The sequence below is a fragment of the Aptenodytes patagonicus genome, chromosome 10 (genome assembly GCF_965638725.1).
Source record: "Aptenodytes patagonicus chromosome 10, bAptPat1.pri.cur, whole genome shotgun sequence".
Classification (NCBI taxonomy): Eukaryota; Metazoa; Chordata; class Aves; order Sphenisciformes; family Spheniscidae; genus Aptenodytes; species Aptenodytes patagonicus.
The window spans coordinates 12,623,491-12,648,188 of NC_134958.1; the positions used below are offsets into that span (position 1 = coordinate 12,623,491).

The following is a 24,698-nucleotide window of genomic DNA, read 5'->3' on the forward strand; positions in this document are numbered from 1 at the left end:
ATAAATTAATGTGCTGGAAGAAATTACTGCCTACAGGAGCTAGGGGTCTGCATACGTGACTCTATTCAGAAACAACACTACCTTAACAAGAGTAAACAAGCGAAAAAACAGCAGTGGTGATTCAGGTTAGCCATAATGTTACAACCCATATAGGGCTGGACACTGCAGTCATTGTTCAGGTGGAATTCCTGCTGAAGTCCATGGGTTTTTGTGGGATTATATTAATTGCACAAGTACATCTGCATAGTATTCTGCCGTTAATCCACATACGAAACTCCAGGTGAAGGTTGAAATCCCTGTTACTTCTATGTAATACTGCTACTGTCCTTCAGCGTCCTCTGCAAAGCACAAATGCACACATGCACTCATATACACACGTGTTGTTCTTGCCATCAAGCCATGCTATGAGTCTCTGTTCCTTATCTGTGATCTTGTCTCAGTATCCGTCTCCCCATTTCCAAAGGTGCACGTCAGTGCCTCTTGCTGTCTTTCTGCTCTATGGAAGTGAAAGGCTGAAAACAGCATTGGTGAGGCCAAAGCTGGGAAGGTTACTGATGGGTAGAAAGTTTCAGTAGCAGAATGTGCTGGAGGACAGTCAGAATTTGGCAGGGAGCTTTCAGAAGCCTTGTCTAGAATTTGTAAATGCCCTTCTAAAACAAAGACCAAAACTTGAAACAATGCTTTTACCTGCAGACAATTTATAATGAGATGAAGATGGAGCAGTATGGTTTCTAACTTCTTAGTCTTCCTCTGAAAGCTCAGATAGCAGAGTTTTTCAAGGGGGAGGCAGGAAGAAAACTGTTCTTGTGACCTCCAGAAAGAGATGGCTGACCCCAGTCAGCTGCAGCTTCCTGAGTGATAAAATTTATATTGCTACAAGGACTGCACAAAGAAAGAAAGAAAGAAAGAAGAAAGAAGAAAGAAAAGGCCCAGTCTCTGCATCCCCATCACTGACTGAGATGAACAGGAAGTAAACATTATCCAATTTCTTTCTAGAGAAATTTTTTTCTAGAGAAGCCCATACAACCCCACTGACCTGGTGCTGTTTGGGATTGCAAGGACCTGGTACTTCAGGTTTTTTACAAATTGAGCTGACACAGAGCAGCAATGTCACAAGGGCAAGAATTAAATTCACTGTCGTTGCCCAAGGACCAGAAGAGATCCCAGGTTCAATGCAGCTGAAGGATGTGATCCCTCACATGTTTATGATGTATCCAGGAATTCAGCTGTCCCCAAAATATTTTGTTTCCTCAAGTACTTAAGTATCATGTGGCATCAAGAGCTCTGGGATAGGTGGCTGTACCTGAAAGGAATGTGAAGAACGTTGTATAGGGAGATGCAATGCCCACAAAGACGTAACCTGCAAGGATAGTCCTGGGCTACCAATGTCTTCAAATGTAATGGCTTTCCCTCTGTGGCTGAGGAGGAAAGTCATCTGTCTATATTAACTTCGAAGGATGACAGTATCCTTTCTCAGCATTAGCCTTTTTTCGGACTTCTTGCAGAGTGTCAGACTGGGATACCATCAGGTCGATTGGGAAGACTCCATTCATGGTAAAATATGGAGAAAAAACAACCGAGGGATTTTTGTCCCCTTGTCTGAAAGGAGAAGCTCAATTACTCCAGTCAGGAACTCCCAACCTCAGCAATATTCCTCTCCTTATTTTGAAATTTTTAAGTTGTGCCTCTTAAGCATGCTGAGTTACACATACATTAACTAGAAAAGCACAGAAATAAATGAGGTGTAGCAGGCTTTGTAAATAAATGGATAAAGTGCCAATAAAAAAGAAAAGGATTGCTGAAAAGTTCAGAACATTTTTCCATGCCAGTGGCTGTGATCTGCTCGCTTGGAACTAGGAGCCTCACTGCTACTGAGATGTGCAGCATGCAGTCTTTTGCGTGTTCATGGCCTGACTCTTCAAATGACGTTGAAATGACAATTTTCAGACCAAATTGTGATGGCAACTAGCCAAGGATCAGATGAGCTCTCTCTGGCAATGCTTTCATACATTTCTTACCCAAATGGCAGCTTAACCAAGAGCCTGCAAAGCTAAAATTCAAAAATAAGAGGCAATGGGAGGAAGTCCAAGGCTGATTTTTTTTCCCCTTCTTGTAGCTATCAGAAGAAGGAATGCTCTAGTATAGGCCTGAGTGGTCTAAATATGAGTTTAGGCAATGGTGTTCAGCAGACAGCCCCTGATGTGTGAGGTGCCATTGCAGGAAACTCTGCTATGAGGACTGTTGCACTGCATGATATGAGGGCTGAAGTCATGGTGCCATGACAGAAACTCCTTGATTAAGTCCCAGCTGTAGCCAGGCACTAATATCGTTGCTCCTTCCAGGTGCATCCTGGGCAGGGAAGTCCAGAATGAAGCTTCCAGCCATGCCACCCCAAGACAGCACAGAAGCCAAGTCAGAGCCAGCAACAAGTAGCTGGGCCTCATGCATTTAGACTAGAAAGCAGAAAGAAAAAGGCAATGCAGGACTGGGAAAGCAGAGCTGCTAGGCCAACCTCTGCCAGTTTCAGGAGCTTGTATTTACTTGGACTTACAGTTTCAGCTATTTAAAGGGAAGTGAAGAAGCAAAGCGCAGTCGGAGGGCAGCAAACCCCAAGGAGATCCCCACTAGAGACAGATCAGAGGAAACAAGAAGGAAGTAAAGCCATCTCCTGTCTGGCATCCGATCTGATATTGGCCGTAGAGGAATGAAGAAGAATGACAGCGTTAAAAAGGAGATCACATCCTCCAAAGTTTAGCCAATCTGTCAAGAAAAACTGTCCTCCATAGCAGTAGCAGAAGATGGAAAGAAGCAAGAAATGTGATCTCAGTATGATTTTTTTTTTTGTCTTAAAGAGCCTTCCTCTTCCTCTCTCCTGCTTTCATCAGCTCCTGTGAAGAAAATTCACACCAGCTGTCTAGGTGACGGGGATTGGTCTGCACACAGAGGAAAGTGACAACGAATAGGGCGCCTCGAATCACAAACTGAAACATAGACAAAAATAAAACCTTATGATTGACCCAGTCAATCCCATTCCTCAAGCAAAAAAAATCTTCTGAAGGTTTCACAAAGTGAAAACTTCTCTGCACTGCAATAGGAATGCAGCTGATTTAAACAAATGGAGTTGATGTATTCCGCGGAGCGTATTTCTTGCCTAGGTATATCCTGTATCATGTTAAGTAAACTTTCATATATAAAGCAGCTTAAGTCAGTTTTAAGTTATATTTGCTTTCCTGTCCCTGTTAAGTGTTAAAAGATCATGGTATTCAGAAGAACAGAAGTGTCATTATTTTTGAGGCTCAATAACACGTTATATATTACAGAAGCTTATATTTCTCCAACATACAGGAATATGAGTCTATATTTGATTAACATAGAAAGACCCTTACCAGAAAGTGAGTAATCTGTATTAGTCATCCTCATGGCTGGAGTATAAGACACACTTGGCATGTCATGGCCCTTCTCCTTCTGTTTCCGTCGATACCACACAAACAGTGCCAGCAAGACCATAATAATTAGAAGGAGAATAATAATTCCAATGATTGCTCCCACTGAGTGCCTCTCTGATCCAAGAGCAGGGCTAATTTTAGTATAGGGGTTTAATTCTTCCATCATAAGAGCCGCTGTTAAAAGTAATTCATAACACACTGTAAATTGAATCGTGCATTTCATTTTTGAAATACTATTTTTTTAAAGCAAGTGCATCATTGGAGGAGGAGAGAGAAAGAGAGAGAGTGAGAGAGAGAGAGATTTCACAGGTAGAATTTCACTGTACCTTGATCACATCGGATTCCTTTGAAGCCTGGACTGCAGTAGCAAGTACCTGTGACATGGTCACATGTAGCATTATTCATGCATTCACATAGTTGTTTGCAACCATAACCAAATGTTCCTGGTGAGCACTCTGGGAAGCCAAAGAAAAAGATTGGAACGAATTCTACTTTTTTTGGGAATGGGTGAAATGCTTGCTATGGAAAATTCAGTAGAAAAGTCTCCCTGGTTTCAGTGTCTCTAGGATAACACCCTAGTGTTAGATTATTATTATTTTAAAGCAGGAGATAAATATATTTCATGTACAATTTAGGGTATTACTTATTAAGCTGTAACTTTCTGGAAAAGTCACACAAGATTTCACAAGGATGAAACCAATAATATGTACAGAGACTTTAAAAGGCTTGATATATATTACAAGTGTACAGAATTTAACAGGGCATGAGCTCAGAAGCTGTAGACCACACCTTGAAAGAGCATAGCATTCTCCACCAACTCTGCACATTTTTTTTCATGGGGTAGTTGCAAAGAAAAGTTTTAATGTACCTTTATATGAACACAATAGACTTTTACCAAACAAATCCCACATGCCCTCATACTTATCCCTACTAGTGCTAGAAGATGGATATAACATTGTAGGTGGAATTACAGAATTGAGCATCTGAATGGTTTGATTTGCTCTGCTTCTGTATTAGGGTTCCTAATATAGAAGGAATTTCTATCCTGTCTTTGTATTTCTATCAAAGACAAAATGATTGAATGTCCAGCTGAGAAATTTATTCATACAATTACCATGATAGGCTATTACAATAAATCTGTAGGCAGCTTACTATACTTCTTGAGGCACTATTCAATAATAAATTGAAAGAAACAACTTCTGTCACATCCTACTTATTTCTATGGAGAAGACACATTATTGAATGCATGCACACTTGCTATGATTCTTTAGAATATATATTGTTTGTTTTAAGATGTAACTTCTTGTGTGTCACTGCAAATGTTTTGCATAGCATGACGATACCTTCCCAATGTCAGTCTCTAAGTAACTTCTAGTAGCCAAAATTTAATATTAAATAATGAACAGTAGCCAGTATCTGTATAATGATTTGCAGTGCGTATTAAAGTTGTATCTCTTTCTTTCATCTGCAGGTCCCCAAACAAGGAAAAATAAAATTATTACAATTAATGCTCATTCTGATATTAACCTGAAGCCTACTTAAAATGGATAAGGCCTGAAATTTTGGAACGCACCACAAATGTCTGCATCTAGGCATTTCATCTGCAATGTGGTGTGACTGCCCATTCAGCAGAATTTTGAGAAGGAAGGAGTCTTAATGAAGAGATACTTTTAGACTAAATAGTAGAAAAACAAATAAATAAATACATTCATAGTTTGGATAGAAAAGAAAGCCTCAGGCTTTTGTACAGAGGTCAAATTATAAATGTAGCTGCTTGTATAAAATCTGCTACGATGCAGTTCTACTATGGACATTTTAGTTTCCTATTTTATTTATGGTTGCAGTAAGGGTGTACACAAATTCACAGTTAGTTGGCCACTTACAGAGTTACAGTGGTGCCATAGGTAATCCCCACATAAGCATGCAAAGCTGGGCCTGAGATACATGCTTTGCTGAACACAAGTATGTGCAAAAAGAAAAGATGTTCATGAATTTAGTTATATGTACAAATACTTTCATAAAGATCCATGTGGTAAGCTACAGTTCAGAAGCTTTCACTTGCAAATCTAGCAGGAATGTTACTGTATTACCTTACTGCCAAAAAAAGGAACAAAACCCTGTGGAATTAATGCCTTGGTAAGGTGAGATGGATTTCACCTTGCATTTAGAATCCAAGTAAGTGTGTGAGAATTTTCTTTTGATTTACTATACTGGACAAATAAGTAGTTATTCAACTACAGCACATACAGTTTCCACTACCCTAATTCTTTGTTCTTAAAAGAAGCCATTTGGCACAGTGTGCTAAATATGCCAGCAAGACATTGACAACAATTACAGTAAGATATGCCAGTACCCTTGCAAGGTAGTTGAAATTCATTGTTAAACACTTGCTCACTACTCAAGTTAAACACAGATCCTTCCAAAAACTGCAAGCAACTTTTTTTTCCTTGATCTGTTTTCATTGTGAAGATGAATCTTTATTTGGTCCACATCTATAGCATAACAACTTATGCAAGAAAGTCCAAATTTTCCTTGGAAGGCAGAGAGCAGAAAGGACTTCTTTCTTTTAACCCCTCTGTCTTCCTTCGTGCCTAGGGAAACCTGATGCTGCTGCTCTCAACAACGGTAGCAAGGCATGATGCAGCTTGCGTTTTTCTATTAATTAGGTACAAGTTGTTTGGGAAGGCTACATCCAGTCAGCACGAGTGCAGCGACCTGCTTTTATCACGCCTAACTTTAGGCTGGGAATGGAAAGGCCTAATTTGCAGAGGATTCACTATATTTCTTTACGCTTAAACAGACTGTCCAGCTTTCCAGAGATGCCTTCTTCTCCCTATGGATTATATAAGGTTCCTGGGGTTACTGTCTTGCTGACATCAACACCTCATTTAAGAGCCTATTTCTGCAAAGAATTCTGAAATACATCCCCCCGGAGAAATAGAAAAATGAAGTCATGTCGCTACTTACTTTGCTCACATTGTTTGCCTGTAAACCCAGTCCTGCATGTACACTGGCCAGTGATGTGGTCACAGTCCGCTCCGTTCTGACACTGACAAACATTGGCACAGTTTTTTCCATAAAAAGCAGCTGGGCAACCTTTCAGGAATCAGAATAAGGAAAGACTAAGAAATAAGCTGAAACACAAACTCAGATGCGTTATCAGCACAAAATATGTAGGCCTATAAATCTATGGATTTTCAGCCTCTGTATATTTAATAACATTTATTTGATCATCTAAATGCAGAGATACTACGACAGCCAATTTTCTTGAAGTAGTGTTTCTCATATCTTACAGAATTGCCTCTTAAGTGTTTCAGAAGAACGAAAACTTGACCCATCTATACAAACTACATTTTCAAAAAGTGAAAGAAGATGGCTAAACAGAAACTCTCTAAAAGGCCAGAGATCAATCAATGACTTGCAAGTGAAAGAGCCTTCTTAACAGGCTCACCAGAATTTGATCTCCTCTTTCATATAGTGCTGATAATTTGGCACTATTAGGATGAGAAATCTCAGACCACGTATACTGGGGCTTTGACAAGCAGGGACACAGACTATGCAAATTCTGACAATGATTCAATAATCTAAATGATTGGTCCCTCCTTTATCGAGTGCCAAAGGCATAAAAAACCTTGAAAAGCTTCAGGACTATTTTCTTCGGGGTGATGTGAAGTTATCACAAGTAAGAAGCAGATGGTTTAACAGGGAAGACTGCAATACTTGGAAGAGACACGAGGTAGCAGCACATACTTTGACAGATTCCCTGGCACAACAGTGTCTCTGAAAGGCTTACGCTGAGTGCAGTAGAGCCCCGTCCAACCACGAGTACATCTACATTCTCCATCGTAAGGGCTGCACATTGCTCCGTTGTGGCAGTTGCATGAATGAAAGCAATCAGGGCCCCAAAAACCAGTGGGACAAGCTATGAAAATAAAAAAGATTTGTCAGCTGACAAAAAAAGCAATGATACTGCGTTAGTGCTGCGGAGGAACAACAAAGGGACAACCTGTGAGACACCAGCAAAGGCAGAGCTTTGCATTGCAGAGCTTGGCATTGCTGCAGCGACTCCCTGACAATGACCAGTTCTTCCAAGCCAATGATTGTTTTGCAAACCCAGGTGCCAGCCTGCAACCTCACCCATGCTGTCAAGCCCTGGCACAAAGGATTTCTTTCCTGTGTAGGTCAGGTGGCACGATCAGGTCTTTGCTGCATATGTGCACTGAGAACCACTGAAACAGTGACCCTCGACACTACATTACTCTAAGTGCTCTAGCCACTCTCCCTGCCTTACTGGCATTATCTGTGAAGACAATTTAGACAGATTAAGATATGGAGGTAATTTAATTTTCTTTTTGATATTCTGGAATTCTTGCATAATAAAGCACAGCTATTCATGGTTTACTTTTGCTATGCAATCAACTACTGAAATTACCACATTCATTTGAAGCATAGAGTGCTACTCAAATTACGTAAGAATGTAAAGAAAACTTCTTACAGTATGAATTTCCATCCACAAAATCAGAGTGCTTTTGTTGATGGGGCTAATATTAAATTAAAATCTTCAGGTCTATTACATATTTCAACAAGTACAATATTAATACATTTTCAAAAGTTATTTTAAGTGTCCCTCCAAAAATGAATACAGTAAGTTACAGTTATTAGTGCCAGACTAAAAGATCCAAAATGATGATAACCCTTCAAGATAACAACTATATTTTTGCTTTAAAAAGCACTTCCCATTGCTTCCTATTAAAGACATGAATTAATAAGGCATGGTTCCCAGGAAACCTGAAAGTACAGAAACCGTGCCTATTTCCATGTATACCATTGGCTCAAATTCTGACTATAAATACAAGTTTCTGGCATATGACAGACATCTCTAAAGCCAGAATGAATAGCAAAAAACCCCTGCCATGACGTAAATCAAACAAAAGGTCACCAAACTCACACAATGTAAAGCTGAACAGGATTTGGCCTAAAGTATTCATGCTATAAGCAACCAGAAGTACTTTCACAATGTCTTTGTAAGCCAGAGCTGCAGGGTCTGTTAGTGTCTCCAGAACTGGCTCTGGAGTTGGAGCTAAAATTATCTCCTTTGCAGCTCCGTCTCTCGGTCATTCCAGGTTAACTGGTGCGGAGGGAGGTCTGACCGAAATAGCTCAGTACCGGACTTGGGTATGCGAGGCCAGGTTCCGACAGAAGCCCGGTGTGAGGCCAGGTTCACGATGGGAGATTGACATTTTCTTTACGAGAAGGTAACTGAGGAAACAGTCAGGTTCCCACTTTGTTCATCCAAAATACAAAGTAGCTATCGCCAGGTCCTTCTGCCTGCTAAACTGGAAATTGTTGCTGCTGAACTGACCTGCCTCACTCTCTAAGAAAAAACATCTTTTTTCAAGGTTAAGAGAAACTAACAGTCATTTCCCAATTACATGGCTAAATATAATGAGGAATCTGTGGAGCTTTCTGTCTTTTTCTCTTTTTTCTCTGTTTTTGAGTGACAGCAATATTCTGCCTGTGGAAGATACACAATAAAAGCAAAATTACAGCCGTCTGTTTTTATCCGATTCCTACTTTATCACTTGAAGTTTAATATATTTTACTCTGGAATGCTGTCTAATATGCTAGTTGTATCCTGAATATGAAGTAACATTTCTGAATGATAGGATATTGCTTCCCTCTGTGATCTATCTTCAATTAAGGGATGCTCTCAGGAAATGACACTCTGGGATCAGCAAATGCCAATCTTTTACCAGGGCAATTTGCAAGAAGAAATCCTCCATCCCTCCAAGCCCACACTGACTTTTACAATTAAATTACATTTAATAGAAACATTTCAGCTGCCTAATTTCTCAGTTCTGGGGGCTTGGTACATGAAAACATTTACTGGTTAATAATTTCTAATGTAATAGCTGAAAGAAAAGGATTTCAAAAAATAAATAAAAAGGAATCCAGCTAGAAATTAAAAGGGAGCATGGAGCTTTCTTTTCTGACAAGAGCTTGTGACCTCCCTTTCCTGTAATAGAAGCTAGTAACGGCTTCTGCAAATTCCAAATGCAGAAACTAATTCAAGCCAAAGTGAACTTAGATTAATTAAAAGAAATAAGCTATAAAGAGAGTAAGGCACTGGCTGCTGTAATACTTCAGCGATTTCCCCAGAATCTGTCTTTAACTTTCAGAAAACACTAAACAGGAAAATATGTTATTTTAAAGCAGAGGTGGAAAAATAACACTTTGCTTACTCTGAGAGCAGTCCGTCCCTATCCAGCCTGGAAAACACTGGCATGATCCATCAATAGGATTGCACGTCCCATTCTCGGTGCAGAGACAGACATCGGCACAGTTCTTCCCGTATTTTCCACTGGGACAGACTGTGAAAATATAAGGCAGTTTATTGAAGGCTCTTCATGATGAGTATGAGGAAGTCATAGGACTCGACATTTAGCAATTAGAGATAAAAGTAATTACGACATTTTTCTTTGCTGAAGCCAAATGGGCAAAATTCTTCTGGAAAGAAGGAAAAGGCAGAAAGTATTCGAGTCCATTTTGTTTGCTTACATCCCAGGCATAAAAACAACAGGAAAAAGTCATGTCAAAATCCATTTTTCTGCTGGACAATGAATCTAATATAGTTAGAAGATTACAATTATTGAAGAGCATTATGGAAGGATGGAAAGAGGAGAGACAAGGGGAATAGGGGTTATTGGGAGAGGAAGAGAACAATAAAGTTGAGAAGAATTTGAAGAGTAGTGGCAAACACAAGTAAGTGCCTAGAAGGGATTGATCTGGGGACTTTGCCAAGGGGGTCCCTCGGTGCAAACCCTGAAATAGGGATCTGCGCTGGCTCAGAGGATTACAGCTTCAACAATGAGAACAAGAGAAATAAGAAAGGAACATTTTAGGCTAAATATCAGCCTAGCGAAGAAGTCTCAAGAAGATGAAGAGCAATGGGGACTCTTACTTTCAGGTCTGTCACTAGAACCTAACTAACTCCCTTGTTTTGTACGACTGATAATTACAGTAATAATGGACCAAAAGCTGCAAACCTTACTACCTGGTATGATGGCCTGACATACTAGCTGTGGGTATTGTACTAGGAGGCCAGTGCCCATGAAATGGCTGGTGGCAGATAAGCTTGCAAGGAGAGACTGAAAGAGCTGTAGTCCTTTCTCTGCTATTCCACTAGCACCACAAAATGCATCATGCATCATGTGGCACTGCAATATGGCATATGCTAGAGTACCTACCTCATGACTGTCCTGATTCCTTCTGGATCAAATAGTGGTGAGAGAAGAAGGTGCCTTTTGCTACTAAATACACTAGGCTTTGCTGAAGATCAACTTTCAGCAATGTTGGTGGGAGGCAGGCTCCCAGCATCTCATAGAATCAAATCATTCAAGTGGAGAGTAAACCAGGAGCAAGACTGCCACTTCCATAAGTATTTTTACCATATAAGTCTGAAGGAAGACTAGTCCCACAAATAAAGCACATATCCAATTGCTGAAATGTCATGCTTGTCTTTTGGCATCCATCCACCTATTCATCTCCAGCACCCCTTGCTGTAGTAAGTGTTCAATTAGGTTGCAAATGGTGGTTTCCATGCATGATATATATCTTTGACTGAGAGTTGTTAAACAGATACGCTGCATCCTAACAAAATCAGGGTCTATTCCTGTTGGTCCACCTAGCTTACTCCTGAAGTTGGAAGAAAAGAAACTCTATAATTTTTTTTCAGTCATCTTATAACAGCCTAAGCACAGTGACATAAAACTAATAGACACGTAGATCTTCAACCTCCCATCAAATTATTGGAAATCTTTAACGTTAAAGTTGATGGAAAGCTTTGCTCAGTAATGAATGAAATGTTTAATTTCTGTGCTCTTATTGGCTGTGTTCTCTGACAAAAACAGATGTATTTTCAAAACAAGATAAAACATACAGTCCATCTTTGCAAAGAATGTAACAAATGGAACTGGACTTGTACCCCAGTAAATAATAGTGATGTCAAAAAAGTGATTAAGGCACTTCCTTGAATTATGCAACTGTTTTACCACTTCAGCCATTCTCACTTTCTCATATGTAGTCTCTGCAGGTGACCTCAATCTATCCTGACTGTGAATCAGCTACAGATTGAAATCCTGAGCTGTGATTCATTTGCTTTTACACAATATGCCATCCTCTACTCTTACCATGGCAGAAACCTATGGCATACCATTGTTTTCTGCATGCATTTCTATATACTGTGGACTTATCTGTAGGAGTGGATAAAGTTGGTTTTGGCTTTCAAATTATATGCTAAACAGTATAGTTCTCTAACTGAAAAGAGATAAAACTAAACACAATATACAGACACAATGAGAAGAACAATACACAGACACAAAGAGAAAGAGAGAGAAGGAAAGAAAAGCCCTCATATCACAGAAAAAGCAAAAACTAAAATGATGTGTCAGCCTAGGTTCTCATACGTGCTACACCATTATTCAGTTCCAATGCTCTATATAGAGCAGTTCAATGCAACATTTTTATTGCATCTTTAAGATGGAAAAATAGTTCTCGAAAGACTTAGTTAAAATAGGAGCTGATTTGCACTGCAACATGGAATACTAATGAATCATGAAAAGATTTGTGATCCAAACACTGCTGCTGACAAAGGCAACAGGTCGTACTTTATAAAAGAAATGCTTCGGTTCCACACAGTGGGAGCTAGCAGAGGGGTTCCTACCATGTAAGCACCTCTTGTCTCCGTGAATTGTATGATGCCCTCCAGAGTGTCAACACAGAAGGATTACAAAACCGATCCTGCCAAAATGGTTCTTCTCATTAATTTAAGTAACCTGGTTGTGGATTGACACAGTGACTCTCTTGTAAAGATGCGAGATCCAAATACAAGAACTTTTTCAAATGTCTCAAACATTTTTTAAAAAAGCTGTAAAGTAAGGGCTAATATCGCTTTCTTCAGGAGCAATCTGATTGTACAATGCAGATAGTGATTTTAATTAGCTATAAAAGCTCTGAAGTGGGACTCCAAAAGTCCCTGTGGGATGTCAGGTGTGTTCTAGCAGTGATAACAAGTTATTATCAATACATCTTGCTACATGATTGTGAAAGATATTCATAAAACAGCTGCTTAGTTGTCTGCTGCTCAGAATCCTCAGCACGACCATGTCAACCTGTGCAATTTCAGAGGTTACACAGCTCCTCACATGCACGTGCTGCTGATGGAAGAATGTTCCTGCGCCAGAAAAGATATGGCACAAGGAGATGAAAATTCAAAAGTGAAATCTTTGTTTCACATTTTTCTAATGGAAAACATTAATTAGCATTTTTCTTTCTACAAAATAAAGTTACATGCTAACTCATTATGACAAACTGCAACACAAATTGATTTTAATTAGGACATGAATATTTTAAAATTAATTTGCTGGATAGATCAACATTTCAAAGTAAAACCAGAAGTGCTGAACATCTGAGCAAAAATAAAATAGTTTTCTTAAGAGGATAATTAGCCCTGCTTACGCTTTGAAATCTGGCTAACTTTTCATATAAAATGGACAAATTCACTGAAATATGTTCATTTTAATAAATTAATTGGTATAATGTTTAGTTGACTATACAGCACAGGAAAAAGAAAACATGGTTATACTTAATCGATGTTTAATGATTTTGCATAAGTGCTGTCTGCAATTTCTGACTTACTGAAAAGCAGGTCATTAAAAAGTGTCAGTTCAATTTTTACAGGGACGGTGACTTCACAAGGGCAGTAGCCATTACAAATAATCTCTTTTAAATCTGAATGTAGAAAATACCCACAGTAGTATGCAATAACTGAGACTCTGCAGAATACTGTAATGATTTTGCGGGCATTTTTAGGATAAAACTGAGAATGAAACCTATGGTTAAAAGTGGACTAACTTTCAAAGGTACAGAAAGCTGACGGACAATAGGGGGAGTTGAAGCTACTCTTTCACCTGTGAAAAACCACTGCAAATTTTTCTGTATCTTGCACTTGTGTTTGGGTACGCAAGATTTTAACTATTCCCAGTCAGGTCCTTGACAGTGTAAATAGGTGCATTAACTGGGTGTTTGGGCTTGTGTACCTGAGCTGGCCTTTATCTTAACTACTATCTACACCTCCTGCTGAAAAAGAGTGCATGAAGGTGCCGTCGACATTTAGGATATGGTAGGCTTAGCAGAAAGGAAAATGAAACCATTGGATGGCTGATATATTTACAGCAGGTGTCTCATTCCATTTTCATTTCAATACAGAGCAGCAGACCTGTTTTATTTATGAAAGCAGGAACACATCATATTTACAAAAGGGTGACTAAGTACCTATTTGCATTTTCACTCTGAAGTAAAGAATTTCTTGTGATCTAAACTGCTGAAACAAGGAAAAAAGGCAGCAACCTTGTGATCAGTCTTGCTGCAAAGTCACAGGCACAGAAACTTAGGAAAGGAGGTGGCATCTGGGGGTCTTGGGCTCAGTACCTTGGTTGCAGAGAGCGCCAAAGAATCCAGGCAAGCAATCGCAGTGTCCTGACACGTGGTGACAAGGCCCGCTGCTGTGCACACACTGAGGGCATGGCTGACTGCAGTGGTGTCCATAAAAGCCAGGGGGACAAACTGAAGAGAAAACAAAATAAGCTGTCACGGGTTTTCAGAAGATTTGTCATTGCTGAGAGCTTGAGAATTCTCTCTCTGTCTTAATCCCAAACCAATATTTCTTAATTTATAAAAACACAATTTTGGGAACAGCTGAAATTATGAAGCCTGTTGGATTATTCCATGTCTAATAAAGTGCAAGCTCTGAGTAAAACTGCTCCTGTGGTTCAAACATTCACACTATCCTACCTCATGTAAGTCCTTAGCTATTTAATAATACAGCAGAGCTCTCTCAGAAGCCTCTCTCTCTCAAGACACTAATTTGAGTCCCTCTAACCTGCTCCAACTAAACTCTTTTATAAAACATGGGAGTTTAAGATGTTCAAGACCTCATAGCCCACTGACAGATATGGTTAATAACACATATTCCAAAGCTTTTAAGATGGGTAGGAAGAGAAACACACACACATGTACAGACAACAGAAACTCAGAATGCCACTTCCTTTGGAAATTAAGCTGAGAGATCAGAGAAGGTGTATTAGGAAACTCTCAATATTTTACATCTAAACCACTATGTCAAAAAGCTGATTTCTAAATATTAGGTGCAATACCTGTGTTCAATTGGGACAGTCAGTTTATACATGCCATTGCAAGAGCAGCACCCATCAGTGATGAACAGAATCTAAAAATGGTAATTACAGTAACAGCATACAAAATCACCTAATTTGCATCAGTAATCACACTGGATAGCTGAGCAAACTTGTCATGAACTGTGTGCTTAATTTGCTTAAAACCTGGATTGAAATTATTATAGAATTTGTACATAAGGTATAGTGCCAAGATTATGGCTCAGTATCTCTTATAAATGCGTATTGTTGCTTCTAAGCACATGTAGAATGAAAAACCACCCACTGCCCAAACATTCACTGCGATAGATAAGCACAAAGAAATGTTAAATTGCAGTAAGTAACTGTAAAAATGACTTTATATGTTTTTATTTTTACTCCTGTGGTTCTCTGTTATATAGTTCTGGCTCAGTGGTTACTATATCATGTCCATTCTATTTTTTCACCGAATGACAATTTTTCTCTTGGTCCATATGTTCACAGACCATGTCAGGTTCTTACACCACCGCAGATTTCCAGCTGGAACTTAGCTGACAGGTTTGTTGATGATGCACTAGCTATAAAACAACCTGGATCATTCCTGGAGACATTTCTGCAGGCCTAAGAGCAGTAAACTATCCCGGTGTCTCATGTAATCCTGATTACACAGACAGAACAAGCTGGCTGAGTATCATCTTGAGTACTGCCTTTTACAGGCTAAATTCTGTTTCTAAATGAATTTCCAAGAGAAAAATGGGAATGATTCTGAGAGCAAACTTATCAGGCGAAAGCTACCTTCACCTACGGATGTGTCCTCTTCACAAGGTAGTCTTGAGCCTGAACCTCTCAGAAGAGGTGGGTGCAAGCTGAATTCCCTGGCCGTGTATTCAAGAGAGGCATTTCAGCAACATGAAGCAATAGCAGAAGCATCCACAGAACCCCTCTGCTGTCACCCCAGTGGGTAGGAAAATTTTTCCCCATTAGGTCCTCAGCAAATGTCCTCAGGGAGCAGCCTGATTACTAGAGTTGCAAGCTGTGGACGTGGTTTGCCTCTTGTAGCCTACATGCCATCAGCTGATAAAACTAAGCTGTTTTTTTCATCTCAGAAAGGTCAGAAACTATTAACTTCTGGAAGTTTCGCACTCTTAGGGTTTCAAATTTGTAAAACAATTTCTTCCCCAATTCCCTGAAGCTCTGAGCACCACATTTTAGCCTTGGAGAGTGGTTTTACAGCTATATAGATATGCTGAAGCACCTGGAAATTGGGGTTTATAATGGAAATGCTTATAGGCCATTAACTACAGCAGTGCTAGAGGTCATTGTTATAATGGCTTTAAATAAAAACTGTCAGCTACAAATTATTTTTAGAGATGAGTGTGTTCTAGTGTCAAGTGTAACTGGTGAAATCAAAGGGGATACATGAACTGGGCATGCAGAATGTCTTACAGGAAGAACAAGAGCTGCTGCAGAAAAGAAAGACAAATCCATTCTTGTTTACACAGGAAGAAGGTTGCGTGTAGTTTGGATCAGTGAATAAGGGTCCCTAAGGGGCAAATGCAGCTTCCCAGATAAAGCAAATGAGAGGATTTTTTATCTCCCTGGCATATTTTAATATGTAGCAGTAGAGCATCAGACAGGAGCTATTTCAGGCTGCTGTGTTTCTTTTTCTGGCATATAAGAAAACATTGTCGTGTTATTTTGATAGCCAACATTCATCCACTTCTCATTATGTGATGGGTCATAGCTGACTGTTTAATAGGTATCCTATAGTTTACCACTACTTAACTGTAAATCTTTTTTTTCCCAGATCCTGCCAAGTTTGGTATGTAAAGGTGTTGCTCCTTCTTTCAGGTCACCTGTGACCTCCAGGTGCTGTGGAAGGCCAGAAGGAGAAACACAAGGCACGACAATGCAGTAGAGCCTTGACTTCTTGATCAAGAAGCATTTTTTAGGCTAGCTTTTGCCCTTAGGAAGTCATGAGCTAAAGCAGCTCAGAAACCTGTGGCTTTGTCTGTCTCTTGTCATAAATGAGCATTTCTACCTACTTTGCTTCTGCCACCACATCTATGGAAAATCTTACTTCTCTGGCACAAGGGTCCTCTGTATCCTGGTGCACAGTCACAGGAGCCATCCTCTGGGGAGCAGGATCCTCCGTTCTCACAGTTACAGGAGATGGAGCAGTTTGGTCCCCAGCGGCCCTGGGTGCATATATTGTCACAGTGGACACCTAAAGACGTAAAGGCACACGTTAGGTTTCACACAGCTTACTCTGCTCATTGATCAAAGAAATGCTTGGCTGGACTGATACCTCGCAGTACATCACAGAGCAAACAAGGGAGCCTGGAAAGGAAATAGCTATCCTTTTATCTGCTTAATAAAGTGAAAATTAAGAAAATGCCAAAGAGGTGAATTCTGTAGGTGTTAGTGGGCTCCTTTTCAGTCCTCCCACCATTAAAGAAACTCTGCATGTCATCTGAGAGATGAAGGTCAGGAATTGCTTTAAAGTCACAAAATGTCTCAAATAACTGGTCTGGAAATATGCAGTTGACTGAAGCCCGATTACGTAACTGTTGTGAATTGGAAGACCAAAAAAGGAAAAACAGAGTTCTGCAAAAACATGTCCAGTATTTGGATTCTTGAACATATGTAAATTCAATTCTATGCTATGTATTGTTCACTTCCTGGCTTAAAGCACTGTGCTTGGGGTTATTATGCATACAGCCCACATCCACCCAGAGCTCTCAGAGTTCTGTGTTAATGAACTGAGTTCTGATCTAGCAAGTGGCCATATGTGGGCACAGGCTGATCATTTGCATGTTAAATGGAGACTGAGACCTGCCAATCCAGCTCCCAGTGATTCCCAGGGTTGTTGTTTGATATTTATTATTATGAAAAGCAAAGTTGGGAAACACTGAAAGAAGCACACAGCCAGAAAGCTTAACATGAGGCTTCTGGCATTGTTTCAACCGGTTTTGTTTTAAGTGGTGACTTTTAAAAACAACTTTGTGCCATGGCTTGTCACATATAAATGTAATCTAAGGATTTGATCCTGCACACCACTACTTGTCCGAGAGGCTCTTACTCCACTGGGAAAAGACAGTACCAATACCTGCAATTAGCAGAGCTATTTGCATGATCAAAGGATCCTTGGATTGAAAAAGGTTTGCAGGATCATGAACTAAGAGAGACATTAAGCACTGCCAGCTTCAGGAGTGGCACTAGCAGTAGCACACTGTAGATACTAATAACAACAGAAAAAATTAATCAATGACTGGCTTTGAAATTTTCCTAACAACATTACCACACCAGGTGCCTTACAACTGCGCCACCAAGGTTTGATGTTATACACATGCCCTAGCTAGACTTTCAACATGAAGATGTTCTTTATCATCCATGCACATGTCCCCACTGCATAATGGGATAAATGCAGACAAGGGCTCTGAGAGCCCCAGCCTCAGCCAGAGGTTGGATTAGTGCATCGCTAAGGAGAAATACAATCCCAAGTAATTTCCTCCACCTCTGATAACTTCATGTGGATGCTACAGGTAATGGACTGTATTTGTGAAGCTGTGATCTGTACAGTCACCAAACTTTGAGGATTATTAAATCAGCTAAAAGTCATTATAAACACACTTACAATGCAGTTTCAAGTTGGTTTTATAAATCTCTGAAGTTAATACAGTAAGAAATACTGCAGAGCCAAAATTTCTCTTTTCTGAAGATTAATCACACAATTATAATATCCCTTCCTAGAAAATCTTAACCAAGTCTGGCAAAAGTACAGTTTGAAATGGGGTTTCTAGTAATACATGATCATAGCTTTATTTATAAAGAGGCTATGCTGTAAAGCTTAATAAAAAACACATTCAAATACAGTAAAAACATAATACAAGCTCAATCCCTTAATATCTAAGTAAATACATCTGAAAAAAAGGAATGCAAAAGAGACAATGAACATTTATATTAGTAAAATCAAGAAAAACAATTATTTTAATACAGTCTTCCCTACACCCTTTGAAATCAAATATACCCTTGGATTACTTAAATAGTAAATGCTTTGTGTGTGCATTTATGTAATACATCTACAGTACTCTGTAATTAAAAAGTCATACAATAAATCATAAATAAATAAATGCATTTCATATTTATACATACATATATATGATCATTTATAGTTTTGAGAGTCTCAGTGCGAGCTCCCAGAAATGAAATTCAGACACAAATGCAGAAAAATGTGTATCTTTTCCTCCTGACTGCAGCATTAAAAATACAATTCTCTCATTGTGAATGGGCTATTTATAAACAGAGACAATTAAACAGCATTATTTCTTGTCTCTTTTGGCAAAGTTTGGGGAAGAATGACATTGACTCCTTTCTCTTGAAGGGTGGCTGAATTAGAATGCCATGGCTGTTCTTTGCAGCAGCAAAGTCCTTCCTTTAGTAATGAATAATGAGGGATGTCTTCCCGCTCCTAACGAAGGCAATGAGTCATTGTGAAGCCGATTGTTGTAACGAAATGTAAAGGGGGGAAAAGGAAACCTTCTAGAAGACACTGATACCCATTACAGCAGTTACTTATTTATAATTTTTCAGAAGACAACTGAGAAGGTGCCGCAATCAGTTTTTATTACTTTATATTACTCTAAGTTAATTTTCATGGAAGACTTCATTTTTGGAGGCTCCTACACACATTGAATTGCAAATGTAAATGAGAAGTTGCATTTGGACATGCATGTCTTATGGAATTGTGCACCTTCATTTTACAATTCCCTAACTTGACAGCATATGAAGGGGGAGTCCATCCCTCCCAGCTACTTTACAGTCAGAGTCAGTGAAGCAGCAAGCTTCTTTAATGTAAAACTTTAATATTTACTTAGGAACTTGCTGATGAACATTTCTGATAAGCAATTAGTTTTCAATTTTCAGAAATATAAAAAACGCTGAAGTTGACACCTCTGTATTATCTCATGTTACAACCACAGGTTCCTAATTTATGAACAAATTCCTTGTTTCACAAGCATGATGTAGAAATTAGAAAGGCAACTATCAGAAGAAGTCCTTGAAGCTGCAGGAAGCAGTTCTATACATAAACTCTATTGCCTAGATACCAGGAAATTATCTTACTGCCTGGGGCTGTGGTTCACAATTGCAGATACTAGTATGAAATTACACTTCCAAGACCTTCTTAAACAATGTTCGGGGGGTGAATTATAAATGAAATTCACATAACTTACATAAAATTATAATTATCCACTCTACGTTGGCAAAGGACATTTGCACTCTCATGAAGTAATCCAGAGCCAAGGTAAGAGCAGAGTCCACTGTGGCTTTTAATTCAGCCTGTGAAACAGCAGCCACAAAACCTCCATGTCCCGGAGTGGATTTGGGGTACTGGATTTCTGCAAACACTGCCTGCTCTCCGGTAGGATTTCCACTGCTGTTCTTTGGACTGCTCTGTACATGGAATTTAACTGACAGTCCCAGGAGTGGCTTCAGTCCCCCTTCCCCACACCGTCTTACTTTGTGCATGCAGTGAGTAGAAAAAACAGTACTAAGTGCCTGAATTGCCTGAATTGCTGTTGTGTATGCTGTGAAAAACACAATCTGGAATGAACTTAACCCACCAAAGCAGTGATGACTGCACTTTTTTAAGGGACAACTACATGGGAGAGCTGTTCCAAGATCTTTCTCCTTAAGGCCCCTTCCAGGATAGTTTACTACCAAGTGGCCAAACAGCTGCTGTCTGGGACATCGGGAGTATCTGTCGTATCTCAAGTACAGGCTTCCCAAGGGTGAAGCAGTCGGGATCTTCCAAAACAGAGCTGAAGATGGTATCTTGATAAAGGAAAGTGGCAGGGATAGAGGTAGAGGAGGAAGCATGTCTGGCAAGAGCACTGGCTGACAGAAACTCGTCAAGTCACATATGTTGTATGGTAATAATATATATCATATATTGTAGTCCAGTTCTGCTGCATAGTGGCTAGAGACGTGTGTGTCTGGTGACTTGATGTGATATAAGCTTGTGTCTGGCTTACATGGAGCAGCGTAAATGTCTACCAGATGAAGTCGGTTCTTTGTATTAAAATTTACAAACTGGGCTCTGAAGGATTCAGCTAACATCCACACAACCATCATGAAAAGGAGCAAGAAAAAGAAAAAGGAAAAAAACCACCAAGCCATACAACTGGGATGTAAGGCATCTATTGAAGAGCTACTTCATATACTGCTTCCATTAATAATCTTCAGTGGCTTCAATGAAAGTTTGTCAAAGTAATGCAGATTTAGTGCTGCCTGTGACTATATCACACTGAAGGACTTTGGAGGGTGAAATTCCTGAAAGCTAGACATAAGTAGAATTCCCTTTTTTCCCTCTCCAGCTTACTTGTGCAATTCCACTCGTGCTTGGGGATTATGTCTCTAGCTCTTAATAAAGCCTGCCATTGTTTTTCTGCCTTGTCTCTAGATAGTTGGAAACTAATACTCCAAACACAACAGAAGAGAAAAAATGGATGGAATAAATGAGAATCAGTGGCCTATTTTTGACCACTGCTATCCCCGTGACAGTAGCCTCTGCAGCAGGGCCTGCATGCTGCCCAGCATCTAATTATTTTTCAGGGACATAGGAATTGGATAAATTATAGTATGTAGCTCCCTTCCCCCCATGTACTTTAATTTTACGTCTACCAGTGTACAACTGTAATTATTTCTCTGAATAAGCTCTTCAGCTTTTTTTTTTTTCAATAGTCACAATCTAAAGACAGATGCAACATCAATTAGCAATGACAGGAATGATTTCAGCAGACATTTGAATCCAACACAAACATTGTGCTCTCCTCCACCTGTCTTTCAACATGACATGAAGTCATAATAATCTCTTATTTCTGGCATTTGAATAGCTTTGGAAAGAACTGCTTTTTATGCATAAATAGGCATTGGATTTATGCAGGCAATACAGTGGAGGCCTGAAGTTTGGTGAGTCACGCTTGGCTTTGATCTGGAATGCCTGGTAGCTTTTGTCTTTGGCAATACTGATTCTTAGTGGTGGTTTGCCTACCTGTTGACACAGTACATAAGAGCAAAACCACAACAGTACCAATACTGCTTCAGTAGCAGAAAATAGCCTCATGATTATAGCTTTAAGGCTATTTTAGGTAAGTAATTGCAGAGAGTGGGCCAGCAAGCACTTGATTGTACTGAAAAGAGGTACGGGAATGTATCACTGAATGTGATATCTGAAATGGGCGGCTCCCTCATGTGATATCATCCCTCCGGTCTCCATCACTCAGGACTGTCCTGCCTGCAGCGATCACTTCAGTGGCTGTAGCACATCTCCCACCAAGCCATCAGCCCTGGAGGAGTTCCTAGGCATGTGGTTGTCATGCCAGGGTCAGAGCCAGAGTCCACTGAGGTCACCTGGACGTCTTGCCTTGGCCTCCTAATTTGTATATTTATTTCTGATGATTTCTATAATCATATTATGATATATATATGATGAATAATATTTTGCTGCTTCAGTCTATAAAAGGTAAAAGAAAATTCAATAAGAACATAAGAAAGAACTGTCCGATTAGCTCTGGATCAGCTGTTCAGAAGGTGTTATGACAGCGTACGAACAAGAGTTCATAAAGAATACTTGATGCTTTCCTATCACTTTTTGCATCTGCATATTTACTCCTACCTGAGGCAAACCCTTAAGTATTTGACTCAGATCCAGTCAGAAACACCACAGCACAATTTGTGACAGCTCAGCATTTAAGGATGCTGAAGAACGAGAAAATCTGCTTGGGGAGGGCAGCAGATGGAAGAAAACATAAAGGGATCTCTCATAAAATTAAATGGAAACATTAAGAATTGATGGCTGCTCATCCAGTCTGCAAATAAGCTATTTTTGTTTTTATATAGTGAAAATTTTCAACAGAGATAACAGAAGCCAGATTCACATTATCTATGAACTTTTGTGGTGTTCTCAAACTGCTTTTCTAACTGTGAATTTTTTTTCAGACTGATGTGGTGGAGCCCTTACTTACCTTGCTAAGTATTGTTCACTGGTGGGCTTCAGAAACCAGGACAGGGGCAACTCAGAGAAGGGGAAGAGCATCTTCGGTCATAGGCTTGCCAAGCTGGTGAAGAGGACTTTAAACTAAAGTTGCTGGGGGAGGGGAAACTCAATCCATCCCACTCCTACCAGTTTGATGCCAGTGCCAGCAACAGATGCCCAGAGCCTGGAGAAGGATCACAGGTCAGCAGGAGAGCACCTTAAGAGCAGCACAAATGAATTCCAGCCACTCTAGCCAGTAAGTCAGCTTCATCGGGGGGCCCAACTTAAACACCTCTATGCAAACGCACATAGCATGGGGAATAAACAAGAGGAGTTAGAGACGTGCACACACCTGCAGGGCTATGATCTTATTGGCATCACGGAGATGTGGTGGGATGGCCCCTATGACTGGAGTGTTGGAATGGAAGGATACAGGCTCTTTAGGAAGGACAGGCAGGGGACATGAGGAGGGGGAGTTGCCTCATGAAAGAAGTGTAACCAGCAGGTTGAGGGAGGTGATTCTCCCCCTCTACTCCACTCTCGTGAGACCCCACCTGGAGTACTGCGTCCAGCTCTGGGGCCCCCAACATAAGAAGGACATGGACCTGTTGGAGTGAGTCCAGAGGAGGGCCACGAAGATGACCAGAGGACTGGAGCACCTCTCCTATGAAGACAGGCTGAGAGAGTTGGGGTTGTTCAGCCTGGAGAAGAGAAGGCTCTGGGGAGACCTTACTGCAGCCTTCCAGTACCTGAAGGGGGCCTACAAGAAAGCTGGAGAGAGCCTTTTTAGCAGGGCCTGCAGTGATAGGACAAGGGGTAATGGCTTTAAACTGAAAGAGGGTAGATTTAGATTAGATATAAGGAAGAAATTCTTCACTATGAGGGTGGTGAGGCACTGGAACAGGTTGCCCAGAGAAGTTGTGGAAGCCCCATCCCTGGAAGTGTTCAAGGCCAGGCTTGAGCAACCTGGTGTAGTGGAAGGTGTCCCTGCCCATGGCAGGGGGGTTGTAACTAGATGATCTTTAGGGTCTCTTCCAACCCAAACCATTCTATGATTCTGTGATTCTATGATGACTCCTGTGTGTAACAGCCCATCAGTCTAAATGAAAGCTCCATGATCTGGTCCTAAATAGTGAAGAATAAGCCTTTCCCTGCAGCCAGTGAAAAATTCTAAATTGTCTCTTCTCTCATCATTGCATGGGCGATTTATGCACCCATTAATGTAAGTGTTTTTCTGAAAGTAATATGCTTCCAGCCTAATGCACCTCTGTGGAGCACTAATCGTACCCCTATTTTTAATTATCTAGAGAAAACTCCAGATATGAATCATCCAACTTAGGGAATTTATGCAATAAAAGCTTTAGAGGCAAGAGACCTACCTCACAAGAAATTGAGGAAGTCAAAATGTTTGCTAAAATTAAGGATCATCTGGTTCCCTTTGCCTCAGGATATTCTCCAGGGTGCACTATTGCAGGAAGAAAAGTTGCCACTAGCAGAAAGGGCAGATCTTGAAGAAAACAGTACTAAAAGGAGTCAAGTCCTATGCAGACCTCCTCCACCTTTAGGACACTTCTTTCCTACTACTTCTCAAACTCTGGACATGCTTTCAGGCCAGGAAGGAAGAGAAACCTGAGAAAGATCCAAGCAGACCATCAGCAGGTAAGGGAGGAACTTGTAAATGGGAAAAAAATGTATTGCTTTCCTGACTTTTAAACGTTCAAGCCCCCAAGCTAAGCCATGAGCTAAGAACGCAGCTTAGCAAGAGCTGTTGTACAACTGAATGTGCGCAAGCCTTTCATGTTTAATAATGTTGACTGAAATTCAACTTTTTCTTCTTTGTGTAGAATAGGAAGGAAGATGTTTACAACATTTCTCACTGCAAACACTTTCACCAATAACATATGTATACAACATTTTAGCTTGCTGGCTGTTTATTGAATGATCTTTCCTTTTTCTTCGTTCACACACAGCATGCCAGCATCCAGTATTTAGTCTGCTGAAATGTTC

At 40.1% G+C, this 24,698-nt stretch overlaps 1 protein-coding gene across 2 annotated transcripts in view; it reads right to left on the reverse strand.

Annotated features, from left to right (window-relative positions):
• MEGF11 (multiple EGF like domains 11) overlaps window positions 1–24,698 on the reverse strand; it is a 217,581-nt gene that overhangs the window by 28,033 nt on the left and 164,850 nt on the right. For both annotated transcript variants that reach the window (XM_076348090.1, XM_076348089.1), the window contains 7 exons: window positions 16,734–16,880; window positions 13,935–14,069; window positions 9,689–9,817; window positions 7,240–7,368; window positions 6,414–6,542; window positions 3,773–3,901; window positions 3,387–3,620 (listed from right to left, as the gene is read on the reverse strand). In XM_076348090.1, the coding sequence (XP_076204205.1) occupies window positions 3,387–3,620; window positions 3,773–3,901; window positions 6,414–6,542; window positions 7,240–7,368; window positions 9,689–9,817; window positions 13,935–14,069; window positions 16,734–16,880 (1,032 nt within the window). The remainder of the gene's footprint in view (window positions 1–3,386; window positions 3,621–3,772; window positions 3,902–6,413; window positions 6,543–7,239; window positions 7,369–9,688; window positions 9,818–13,934; window positions 14,070–16,733; window positions 16,881–24,698) is intronic.